This window comes from Glandiceps talaboti, chromosome 12 (assembly GCF_964340395.1).
Source record: "Glandiceps talaboti chromosome 12, keGlaTala1.1, whole genome shotgun sequence".
NCBI lineage: Eukaryota > Metazoa > Hemichordata > Enteropneusta > Spengelidae > Glandiceps > Glandiceps talaboti.
In genome coordinates this window covers 14099036-14112375 of record NC_135560.1, presented here as the reverse complement: position 1 = coordinate 14112375, position 13340 = coordinate 14099036, and the positions used below count along the sequence as shown (strand labels likewise).

General features: G+C 35.5%; 1 protein-coding gene across 1 annotated transcript in view; it reads right to left on the bottom strand.

Annotated features, from left to right (window-relative positions):
• The window catches only part of LOC144443746 (chondroitin sulfate synthase 1-like), a 58153-nt gene extending 47099 nt beyond the window's left edge, over positions 1 to 11054 (bottom strand). The window contains exon 1 of the mRNA XM_078133289.1: positions 10161 to 11054. Coding sequence (XP_077989415.1) covers positions 10161 to 10916 — 756 coding nt within the window. The 5' untranslated portion in view covers positions 10917 to 11054. The remainder of the gene's footprint in view (positions 1 to 10160) is intronic.
• Positions 11055 to 13340: the final 2286 nt, after the last annotated feature.

Below are 13340 nucleotides of genomic sequence, written 5' to 3'. Positions count from 1 at the left end.
AGCCAATCCGATGTTTGCCCTGAGTTAACACAATGCCAGTCAAGTTGGAAAGCAGAGAAATGTACTGTATATGCATCTATATCATATTACTATCATTATTGATATCAAATATCATCATGAAAAATTTAATATTTCTGAGACTGAGCCAACATCAGCCAAATTGGTCAGAATCTCTGTAATTTCCCTAGTTTTCCATAAATTAAGCTTCACATGTACAACTACAAGTAATATTATTTTCTAATATACATCAAACTTTATTCAGCGGATAAAAATTGGTGACATAATACTTATGCCACATCTGTGACTCATCAGGACAAGAATTCTTATAAATGTAGGTCATTTGTATCTTCCTCAGCTGAAGAAAGGGAATACCAATCCAATTACAAAACTTTCAACTATCATTGGAGATGTGTGAACGCAAATCCTATTACAGTAACAGCATTATATGCACAGATCTCCTACATGTATCTAGCACACAGAGAATTGTGTACCGGAACGGTATATTGAGTACATGCAGTTGTTGTTTTTTTGCTACGGTTTAGGAACCATGGTAACAGAAAAGAAGAAATATTATAAAAACTGCCACAATTTCCAATTATCTTTATGGGGAACCCTGATAAAATTACAGGGGAATGTGGGTAGATTTTACCTACTTACCACCCTGAACGAAAACACTGACATGTTTGTCACTAGACTAGCAAGGAATATTCTAGATCTATCTGTGGTATCGATTCATCTTTTACCCCTTGAGATTCAATGCCACGGATAGCACTAGATAAAGCAAGGAATGACATGGAAACATAGAAAAAAAATAGCGCCAATCCAATGGCATTGTAGCACAACTGTAGTTTTTTTTAAATTGTTTATCCACCTGCTGATCCATACTAGGTATAGGTATTCATTTTGCTGAATGATTATCCAGTTGGCTATCCAACCCTGTTGTTATCTTTGCAATATATGCAATCATTTGGCTGTTGCTATGGCCATGGTCATGTTGCTAGACATATTTGCATACATATTTTGAATGTTCATTCATTTGTCTATTAATCCCTGTTGTTGTCTTTGCAATATATGTGATCATTTGGCTGTTGCTATGGGTGTGGTCTTGTTGCTAGGCACATTTACATATATCCTATGCAAACATGGAAATATTACATAATAAGAGTCTCGTATTTCTAAAATATGGGCTATAAATGTCACTTAAGTTTCCCATTTATTAATATGCTTGTTTCTGCAATGACTGTTAGTTTATGTTTACATTGACTCCAAATACCTTGATAACCCCAATATTTCATTCATCTTTCATTGACATTGCTATAGAATATATCAAATTTCAAGTTCAATTTTTCTGTAACACATGTCAAAGTCATAACAAGCAGTCATCGGAAATGACTGAAGTCATTGTAGTGTGATGTATGAGACTGTATGAAATATAGTGCCAATGGTGTTGTAGGACAACTGTATAATTGACTGAATATTGTTGCTAGGGCCAAAATGTTTTACAGAAAATCTGCAGAGTAACACTTCTAAGAACATTCCCACCAAATTTCAGGCCAATCTGCCCAGTAGTTTTGGAGTTATGTTTTTTTTACCAAAAATCACACTTTTTGACCCAAAAATGGCTCTAAGTTGGCTAAATTGCATCATATTCCAAAATGTTTTACAGAAAATTTGCAGAATAACACTTCTAAGAACATTCCAACCAAATTTCAGGCCAATCTGCCCAGTAGTTTTGGAGTTATGTTTTTTGACCAAAAATCACATTTTTTGACCCAAAAATGGCTCTAAGTTGGCTAAATTGCATTATTTCCCAAAACCAATTGACATGCATATGTAAGTCATAGTTCATTATCCATTTACTAAGTTTGAAATAAATCGGTCTATGAATGTCCAAGATATGGCTCCAGACGCAAGCAATGATGGATGCAAGCATGCACGCATGCGCGGACAGCACCCATGCACGGACGGCACACAATCTATAACAAGCCCCCGTCCCAGACTAAATCTGACGGGGGACTAACCATACAATAATAATCAATAAGTTTGTATACAGTTCATACCTTTTTTCAAATGTCACCTCAAAGCAGAATGACAAAAATAAATCTTGATAATTTTAAAAATAGTATCTTTTATAGTATTCAAGGAAATGTGTAGCAAGTACAAGAAACCAATTATAACCAGGATATGATTCGTATTTGAAATTAATGATGTTTCTTATAAAAAAACAGGATACACAATTTCAATTGTAGCTAAGTTATATTTTCCTGGCAGGACATCAAGAATAGTTGACCTATTTTTACAACTGTATTTAGACCACTGTACTTTCTGATAATTCAAAATATTCTGTACACACATCTGGCAATAAAAAGAAACTTTCAACACTATTTCTGGTTAGATTTACATGTACAACTTAGATACAAATTCCACTGTTTTTATGAAAAGCTGGTTATTTGTGAAAAATGGGTTAAAGTAAAGTAGGCAAAATTTACATGGGTGCCAAAGATTATAGTGGCCATTTGGATGACAAATGGGTATTTATTTTGGATTTTTTAATTCATAATAACCTTACTATTTTTTTCTACTTGGAAATGCAGTGTAAAATAACATACATCAAGTCCTTGTTTGTAAATCACTAAATTGCACAAAAACAAAAGTGTGTGAAAAGTATGTTATTATATGTACAATAACTAGAGTTCCTAAATCTTGGCAAAAACACTCCTTTTAATAAATATTCAATGAATTTTGTCACTGTCCCCATGAATAAGTCTGAATTGACAACAACGCACTTGAAATAGCAATACCAACTCATACATGAACAAATTACACAACACGGCTACAGTAGTGGGTGTGTACCATCAAATGGGTTGAACTAAGTCATGGAAAACTAACCTTATTCTACAAGTCATTCTTATTCTCTGAAAGAAGTGCTCACTCATAGAATAAACACTGAATCAATACCATGATAAAGCAGACATTTGGGATTTCCTAACAGCAGTAACAGTAATGCCATAAGTCCATGCCCTTAACAAAAAGGATGCCAGCTAGTCTGGTGGGAAGGTCAATTTTCGATTTCCTCCTTACCCTTGTTAATTCAATATCTCACAATGACATGAGGACGACACCCTTTAATTCTCGGACATTATCATATAGTCTAGCTACACAGTCCTGTCTCCACAGATTATTGCGTTTGACACCAATTTTGTCTGCTGTATTGGTATCATGTTTACAAGGATCATCTGTTGGGGTTTTATGAACACAATGTCATTCTAACATTTCCTGTTCATACATATATACGTAGGTTAGGTACAAGTATCACATCCTAACCTTGACCACAAGTTACAAGTCTCTTTTCACTTTTAAAGAAACAACTCTTTTGTAATATTAGTCAAACAAATTCACACGGAATATTCTAAAAATATTAGAAGAAAATACCCATAAAATTCAAACATTCACATCTTGTCAAAAACAATTCTGCAAAATGTCAAGATCATGTGTTCTTAGCTTTTGTCACATTTTAGACCCCCCCCCCCCCAACCTTTGAGTTGACTGAGTAAAGAAATAACATTATCAAAAAGTACTACATAATACATTAATTCATATATTTTACATATACTTAAAGTGGCCATAGAGATGAGGAGTGGCTATATATTTTGGATTTTTAATCTATAAAACAATTTTATCATGGCTCCCTACTTGAAAAATCAACGTGAAACAACATAAGCCAAGACCTTGTTTGTAACTCAATAAACTGCAAAAGATTAATAAACGTGTAAAATGTTAGTGACTGTATGTACAATAACAAATTTTTTACACAATATTTTAGCTTTTTGCAATGAATGTATTGAGTTACAAATACAGACTTTGTCAATGTTGTTTCTCACTAATTTCTTAAATAGGAAGCGATGACAAATTTGTTTTATATTATATTAGTTTTTGTAAAAATACAGAGTTTAAACACGGACAAAAAGATATGACCACCGAAGTAGAAACCATTGAGACTAAGGTTGAACACTGTTATTTTTCAAGGAGTACATGTTTGTATATACTTGATAATACAACTAATTGACAGTTGTTTGGCTTACCATGTTAGTATCTGCTACAAAAACACTAACATAGTATTTATAGAGAAGGACAGTATCAAAATATCAGGGACACTAAATACAATAATAAACACAAGACAAAACTATTTACAGTAATGTACTCACTTGTTCCACCTGGGTTTTTTTCCTAATCTCATCCCTCCCCCCACCACACATCACACACACACACACACACACACACACACACACACACACACACACACACACACACACACACACACAAACTTTGTAATAAGTCTCGTTAACAGCCATGTTTGATTTGTCGTTACTTACATTTAAAGTTTACATGTCCATGTTACTTTGTACATGTACATGTGTATTGTCAACTTATGTTTTTAAAGCCCCATGTCAGATTAGGATTGAAATCTGTGTGTGAAAACTGTTATCGTTCAGAACATAGACCCCTTGGTTGTGAAAACTGTTGTCGTTCAGAACATAGACCCCTTGGTTGTGAAAACTGTTATCGTTCAGAACATAGACACATGGTTGTGAAAAGTGTTGTCGTGCAAAGCATAGAACCTGGGGCAGTACCAGTGGTCAGCTCTGGTAAGGGTGTGTGGCCAGTGCTGGAAACCGTAGGCCCCATTTTAGACCCATTTTGACCAAAAACCAATACCCCATTTTAGAACATTACAGATTTTTTTTTAAAGATGAAAGTTTAGACCTAAATACATTTTCTTTACAACTTACAAGGCAACATTTTGGGGCAATTAATGGCAGTTATGATTTGGTAAAGGACAATGAATGGACCACATTTTAGACCAAGCAAAATTGAAAATAATGTAGGTGGACCACATTTTAGACTCTTCAGCTCGAAAAACAAACAAACCCCATTTTAGACCAAAGGGCAGCACATGTATGTGTATTCTAATAAGGGGAGTACCCCCCCCCCCCCCTAAACATTTTACAGAGTTAAATAAACACACACTCCTTCCATCAATATAATAAAAAAACCATCAAATACCATAAAACGATTTTAAAGACTTTTAAATAAACACACACTATTTGCATCATTATAATAACAACCAACTGCTCTGGGAAATGGGTTTATCAATATATTGATTTTCACAACTACACATACAATCTATGTAACGACTATAAAAAAGTACTTAATACCTTTATTGTATAGACTACAAAATGAGAACAAAACACAAACGACAGGATTGCCATCATAAAAATAAAGACCCAAAATTGAAACAACAACAAATTCAATTAAATGTAAATGACTACCCCATTCATTAATGTCACTGGGTTTTTAAAACTTTTCTCTCTCCTTATTATTAAGTACAATTACATGTACCGATATCAATATTTCTCATAAATATATTCTCTCCAATGTCAATTGTATTGATTGAGCTAATATTAGTATAATGTATTCACTTAAGATCCAGTGTAAAAAAAAAAACACTGGGAAAGAGGTTCAATATTATTTTCAAATAATTCCCCTCAATACATTTTCACTATGTTTAATCTAGGGCACTTCCTGTCCATTGATTTATTAATTTCAACATATAGTTATATACTTATATACACGTGCACATTTATTTATTTATCACTGTATCATACCATTTTGTTGTAATAAAGATTTTCCACAATCGAATTGTCTCATTTTCTGCTAAAATTGCCGCGTAGATGGGAATTGACTATACATTTCATCAAACCCTAGAAAAACACTTAAAAATCTACTAAAATAAACAAAAGACCATAAATTCAGGCATACATATGGTATTAGATATAAATAATTTATGATGATATTTATGCAGGGACTGTCACAGACTCAATAATTTTTTAAAGAAACAAGTCTAACAGATATATAGATTTTTTCTGGCCTCATGTACAAAAGTTATAAGAAAGTTCTCCACAATATGACACACATACACAAGGTTTTTTTTAAACAATGATACATCAACTATGATGTTTTGACACGTTCACTGAAAAGTGACAGATTTGGATAATTGGCTTCCTTAATAGTATGATAGCCACTTCTCTCAAACAAAATATATTGGCTGTAAAATACATGTACATGTATTCACTTAAGAAAAGTAACACCATAAAATATACCTGCTACTATAATTTATTTTGTCACGCTCTGTTGATGTCTGACAATTTTCAAAACAGAAAAAAAACACTTTTCAATGATAATGACAAAAATCTTTCAAACCTTTGAAATTGTAAACTGTAATATTTATTTTGGGGGGGGGGGATGGGTGCTCGGAAAGAACGTAACTGTACAAAAGACACTTTGTTGATGAGGTGGAAGCAAACACTTGAAAATGGCAACACAAAATAATGCATTAGCGCTTGCACACTCAGGCAATAGCGGGAATCGATGGTGAAAGACTTAAACCTACAACGAGAAGTAGTTCGGATTGATATTCCAATACAAAACAACTATAGCAACAATTTAAACCATCACTGCTATGGAACAAAGTCAAAACATCAAAATTCACCCAATGTAGGAGATTCACGTTTATAATCTACCAGATCAATATAGTCACAAAAAATTCAAATCATCTTAAACTCTAACGCAGATAACGATTTTGGTAGGATTTGAAGTCAAAAGACACATAAGTCTAATTTTATCTATATAATGCTACAGGTACTACTTCAGCACTGATCAAAATCTAAAAATACATCCAGATTCCTCAAGCTGAAACAATACATACACAGACTACTATTAGTAATAGGCGGATATTGCTTGATAATTACAACTTACTTATATTGATTATTGCATTACATTCACTTTGGTGTATTTTTAGCTAATTGCCTGGATAATTTCATTTACTTGATACCATTCACACACAAAAATACAGTGGACATTTTGAAAATCATGAACATGGATTGAAGTATGGCGTACAGGTCTTTCATTACTTAATTATTCCAGGCAGAAGACAGGCAGTGTCTATCTTTAGGCAGTTTTTAAGCAGTAAAAACCTTTTTGGCCCATTTACTTGATTAAAAATAGTATCTTTTCCCATGATATGATGTGTCACTATAAATCATCATGGTACTGTGACTTAGAGCTATGACCTGTACTAGGCATAACATAATCATACACCTGATTTGTGGTGTATTCATTTATTTATACTTTTGTCCTTTTCAGGTAATAAATTCTGCCTGGCTAGAAACACATGAGTCTTTCAGTATCAACCCACAACCTTCAGTGTATTCAAAACAACAATTCTCAAAGCAGAAAAAAGCGGTGACATTTGCAGTGAATAAACAGTTATGACACTAATATTTCCCCAAAATGACACAATTAAAACTCATTTACAGTATCATTGATTCATTTACGAGTTTGGAGATGTACATGTTCTTATGGTTGTTTGTTTTTGTTTTTATTTCTCCCCAAACTGTATTTTTGACAGCGTATCTACATTGTACAGAATGTGAGTAGCACTAACAGTCAAGCACTAAGTAACAACCTTGAACTTGAAGGTAGGTAGTCGATATATGTCTCAGCCACCACGAAGAAAGACTGGTTTGGGCCGAGTGCTGAATGATACAACCTATAATACTATTAGTAGTCTACCTGGCAAGTACAATACTGGGTTTTGCATACACCATGGAAGTATGGGTGATACTTCCATGGATACATGTACATGGTGGTATTATCACTGATCATATCATGGAAAACATGAAGTCTACAATTTTTATACAAATTTCTTTAGCAACAAGCGATATGGTTTTAAGAAGATCCACAACATATCAGCTATTGAATACAGTTTAATTCTTTTAAGAACCGCATGGTTAAAACCCTTTCAAGGTCAAGTCCATGTAAAAGATGGCTGGCTGTTGCTGGATCAAAATCTTATTTTCAATTTTAAAGCAGTATTAGTAATGTCACCTGGATTATAGAGAACAATTGATGACCTGACCACAGAGGCTGTCTAGCCAGCCTGCAGTTAGAAGAAGGCATAGAGGTATATTTAAAGTACCAGTCTCCCCTTATATCGCCATGGATACAACTAATTAGCAGACATGAAGAAAATGACAGGTATGTTTATTTGAATGTTATATACGTTGACAACTATCTACATCAGGAATTCATTCTTATTAATGTATCTATCTAACTTATCATCTGTTGCTGTTGGGTGATCATACCTGTGCAATATCAATGTGGGGGAGGAGCCATATCTCTCAAGATTATCTGAAAGGGGGGGGCAGATAGATGGGTTTGTAAGCAGAACATGTCATAGTGACTCCAACTACAGTTGTTGTATGTACATAAACAGGACTAGAAGGAAACATTGTAGTGGGTATGAACATGGATCTATTGCGGTATGAAGGAGAACAAGCTCCACTTTCCAAAAAAATTGAATGACAATGATTACTTTACCATGGAGGCTGGTTCTACCTCCATGCTGCTACCACAACACATGTAAGCATGCAAGTATCACCCACTCAGTGGGTTATATTTACAAGTAGTAACACCTTGTGAAAATAAGCTTTGTAATACATGTGCATCCTTCTATTTTTGTCTTTGGTAAGGTATAGAGTGTCTTATTTATGGTTCATTCGGTGAATACAATCTAGGGGATTATGTCACAGTTCTAACAATGCCAGGTTCAGCACCAGCTTATTAATGAACATTTCTGCATTGTTATTATGCATCTGATTGCAAAATCTCTGATTTATACAGAATACTTTAAACACAATATGGCAAGTAAATAATAGACTTTGTTCATTCTACTGGGGCACAAAGTCTACAAACAGCTTATTTTATGGTTTATTCAGTGAATACAAGTTCACAATCTAGGAGATTATGTCACAGTTTGAACAATGCCAGGTTCAGCACCTGCTTATTAATGAACATTACAGCATTGTTATAATGCATCTGATTGCAAAATATTTTGTTTATGTAGATAGATACACATGCCTCATGACAAGTAAATGCTAGACTAACTTTGTTCATTCTACTGGGGCACAAAGTCTAGAAAGGGCTGATGACGTATGAGCTAACTCTAAAGGTCCATTGCCATTGGGCATTCTTCTCAGCCTAAATCCATAGACAGTTGAGGGGTAAAACTAAATACCGTACAATGTAAAGGCAATGCAATATTATTGGATTTCAATACACCCCACGGCAAACTGCCAGACATTTCATTCATGCTTACTCTCTCAAAAAGAAATAATCTAAGCCACAATACTGAAATGTCATGGTTAAAAAATCTTAACATGCAGTTCAGCTTTTGGGAAATGTGTTTCGAAGACAGTGGGAATTCATACACACAATTGTGTAACTGAACGGTATTGTGTTCGGTTTGTGGTTCAGCGGCTAGCCGTATGACCATAATATAGTACACCAGTGGGTTCAAGACAGGTGGATTGCAGCCAATCCATATGTGGTTACAACAGGAAATAATACATTTGACCACACACTGCACTATCAATTTTCCTGCTAACAATATCAGGAACTAAAGTTGATAACGTTGAAAGGTGTCTACTAGATTTCCTAAGTTTTTGGAACTTCTTGTAATGTTAGTCTGGGAAAGGAACCCACTTTTCTCAAGATTGAAAAAGGGAAAAAGAGACATTACTACATAACCTAATATGTATACCTCAACAACAAAAAACGAAAAAGATATGTAATTTCAAACAGAATTTAGAAGGCCAAAATATACACCTTTAATTAATAACTCATCAGCTACACGACAGTAAAAGTGGTCTGAGTCGCAAAGAATGTTGGATATTACAACTTACAAGCACTGCACCTTGACATTTTGCCCACAACTGCCATATTACAAGGTTCCATTTTTATTTAGTTTTTGATAGCATAAATAAAAGTACAAGAAAGAAGCTGAAAAGAAAATTCACTTCAACTCCTGTATTTTTGCTATGCATAGCAATCGTGTGTGTGATACTGTAACACGATACTGTCTCATTATGTCATATGTTTGACTTCGAGCGCTCACCAGTCAAACTGTGGCCCAGATTATGCTGCTTTATTTTCCACACTTTTCATTTCTTTCGTAATTTTTTGTTCTATAAAACACTCTTTTTGTCTAACAGTCACCAAAGTCTATCTTTATGGAGTAAGAATATGTTGATTTTCCTTACCTCATACGACCATGTGCAGTCAACTTCAGCAAATTTCCGTACACACCTCCCAACTTCCACGTCTTCATGTGTACTGTATAAGTTCTTCAGACAGTAGCTGATATTGGGAGCTATTTTTTTCAGCGTCTCCCGACTAAAAATCATACCTGGGCCTCCCATACAGAAATTTTCACCAGTATTTAGAAAAAGTTTTCCAAATTCTTCCTGATTTCCCAATCCAGCTTGCCCAATAAATAAACTTTGTGAACTATTGATTGAACGCAAGAAAGTTTCAAGTTTTTCGCCTCGGACGAAAACATCGTCATCTGCTCTCATGAACCATTCATATTTGTCTATGTAATTATCATGCATGTATTTCAGCATCATAAATGATTTCTTTTGTGGAGGATAACTATCGTCGACCCCTGGTAGACTGATGAGGGGCAACCCGAGACGGGACGAGTTGGAATCGGCACTCGAAAAGAACGCTACTTTCCCGGGAATAGTTTTCGCCCAAGTCCGGTTGACTGCTGTCGCACGGGATGAGAGATACTTCTTCGCTGTCATTACCCCAACAAAAACTAAACTCTGTCCTGTCTCCGGCGGTTGCTGTGTTCTTACTTCGACTCCTACATCGTTCATAAGAGGGTCGTTACAAGTTCCCATTGCTGGGACCATCCGAAGACGTAGCCATGTTGTGAAGAAAAACCCACAGAGCAGTCCCAGAAAGATGCTCCAAAGTTTTTGTTGATAACCACGGCTCCGTCGCAAAAACATGATCACAGTCGCTCCTACCGCGCTCCCCGAGACATACGCCTACTATCACCTGCTCAGAACGCTATAGCTTAAAACAGTCTTCAACCGCATGGCTGGTTAATACTGGCATAAAAGACACAGACGACAAACACAACGTCCACTCACCGCCATTTTGTGAGACTTGATGACGTCACGAACAACATTGGTAAGTTTTACCTCTGACCTTTCGGAAGACGGTCTCCAGGGGGCAGAATCGGAAAATCGTAATCCGTGGATATATATTCCACGTTGGTTATCTGAGATTCTACGATAAAGCGATTGTGAAAAAGCCACGTCAGCTACAAGTACTAGCTATTTGATTTTCTTTAAGAATAAATTGTATTTTTTAGTCGGTTGGCTACTAGTACTAGCCTCCCAACTATGGTTACAAGTAAAAAATAAAGTTTATATTTATGTATATAGATTGTTTCCTGGAGGAGACTAGAAAGCCTCGCAGGTGAAATTTTAGTGACCGAACGACAATTATTTTTTTTTCTTTTACAGTAGTAAATAGGCCTATGTTTTTGCCTCGTGAGCTGAGGGGATCGACGGATCGATTTGGGGAGCGGATCAAAATCGAAAAATCCAAATACTGGGAAAAAATAGGGGAGGGGTGGGGGATCTCAAGATTAGTTTGAGTAAATTTGGTATTGCTGTTTCGCAATTCGTTAGGCCTATATATGTGTAAGCGTAGCTCCTATAAGGATTGCGATTTTGCAAAAACTCGTACCCTCCATCGACATCACGAGTCACTGGCAGACAACTGAAACATTATTTTCACCTTTATGTATTTTATGTAGATTTGTAACTTCATCCTGAACTGCCATCCAATTTAAGTATCTTTTCGAACAACTGCAAACAATTTGAAGTATTGAACACATTCCTGAGAGTACATGTATAAACACATGTACGAGTTTAGGCCTAGAGAGTACCATCTTCCGATTGTTAGGACAAGCTAGGAAGAACCCAAGGAACCCTAGATAGGACTCAACCTCGCCCTTTTTAAAATGGAAGGGTTAAAGTTACTCAAACAACTTTGCTGCGGGGGAGGTTGGAAGTTAACTCAAATTTACAATGGATCTTGGTCAAGTCCTCCGACACCCCCTCCCACACTAGCCGGCTTCTTGATTATATATACCATGAACTAAATCAATAACATATACGTTTGTACTATTGAAATTTAATATAGAAAAATATAATATAGAAAAATATATAATATAGAAAAATATGTTTTGTGTTTTACATTTCATTATTAATATAATAAGATTAAGTAAAGGTTTGTGCCATTATCCAACACATTAAAACCTGATAGAATGTTTGCACAGTCCCACAATCGTAGAAAGACTGTGCTAGAGGGTGTGAAACGATGATAACAGATATGGTATTGGTAACGCCGAAGATCCAAATCATTCAGCTGAGCAGTTGAAAATTGGCCACAAGAGGGCGCAGTACGACATGTACATGTCGAGTCGCGTAAGTATCCCAGTCGAAAACCGTGAATTAATCTATACGTAATAATGTATTACTGTTTTAAATGTATATTGGAAGGAATTGAAATTTAAACTTTTGGTCTGCTCTGACGACCCACTTTTAATACTGTACTTAAGATGACCAATGACCTGTTACATAATAATTTGATAGCTAAGTGACTTACAGAAATATAGAAATGTCCGGTTGACCTAAACCATCTGTAACACCAGTATAATAGAATATGTCCTGAGACAGCTTGATATAGTACAATGGAAAAGAGAGTGATCTCTGGTAGCATAATTAATTCTTAATTATATTGATTATGGAGGTAGGAAGTCCTTCAGATGTCCTACCTCCATAAAGATATCTTGATTTTATCTGCCTTTTACTTGCCGCTAAGCTGTGAAATAAATATATCAACAAACATCCTGTTGGTCAATGTGCATTGATTCCTGAGTGAGTACCTCTAAGCTAGCCAAATGAGTGTGATTCCCTGTAAGAAGTTGTTGGTATCAACGTAGTGACAGTACGTCATAATTTTACAGAACAATGATCTGGAGCTTCGACAGACACCCACAGTTAATACCTTTAGGAAGAACCTTAAAGCATACTTGTTTGCGGAAGTTTTCAACATTTAACTGTACAGCGCCTCTGAACTTTACTTCGTATCGGAGACAGGCGCTCTATAAACATTATGATTGCTTGATTGCTTGATTGCTTGATTGATTGATATATCGGTCGGTCGGTCGGTCGAACGATCGATCGATCGATTGGTGGTGGTGGTGGTGGTGGTGGTATTGTCGAGGTTTACTATTTCTGACAGTATAAACAGACCTGGTTCATCTTTCATTCAATTATACCCAGTGCGAACTATATATTTCAGTTCGTATCATAGTATTTGCTGGAACGACGCCACCTAGACTGTTTACAATATCC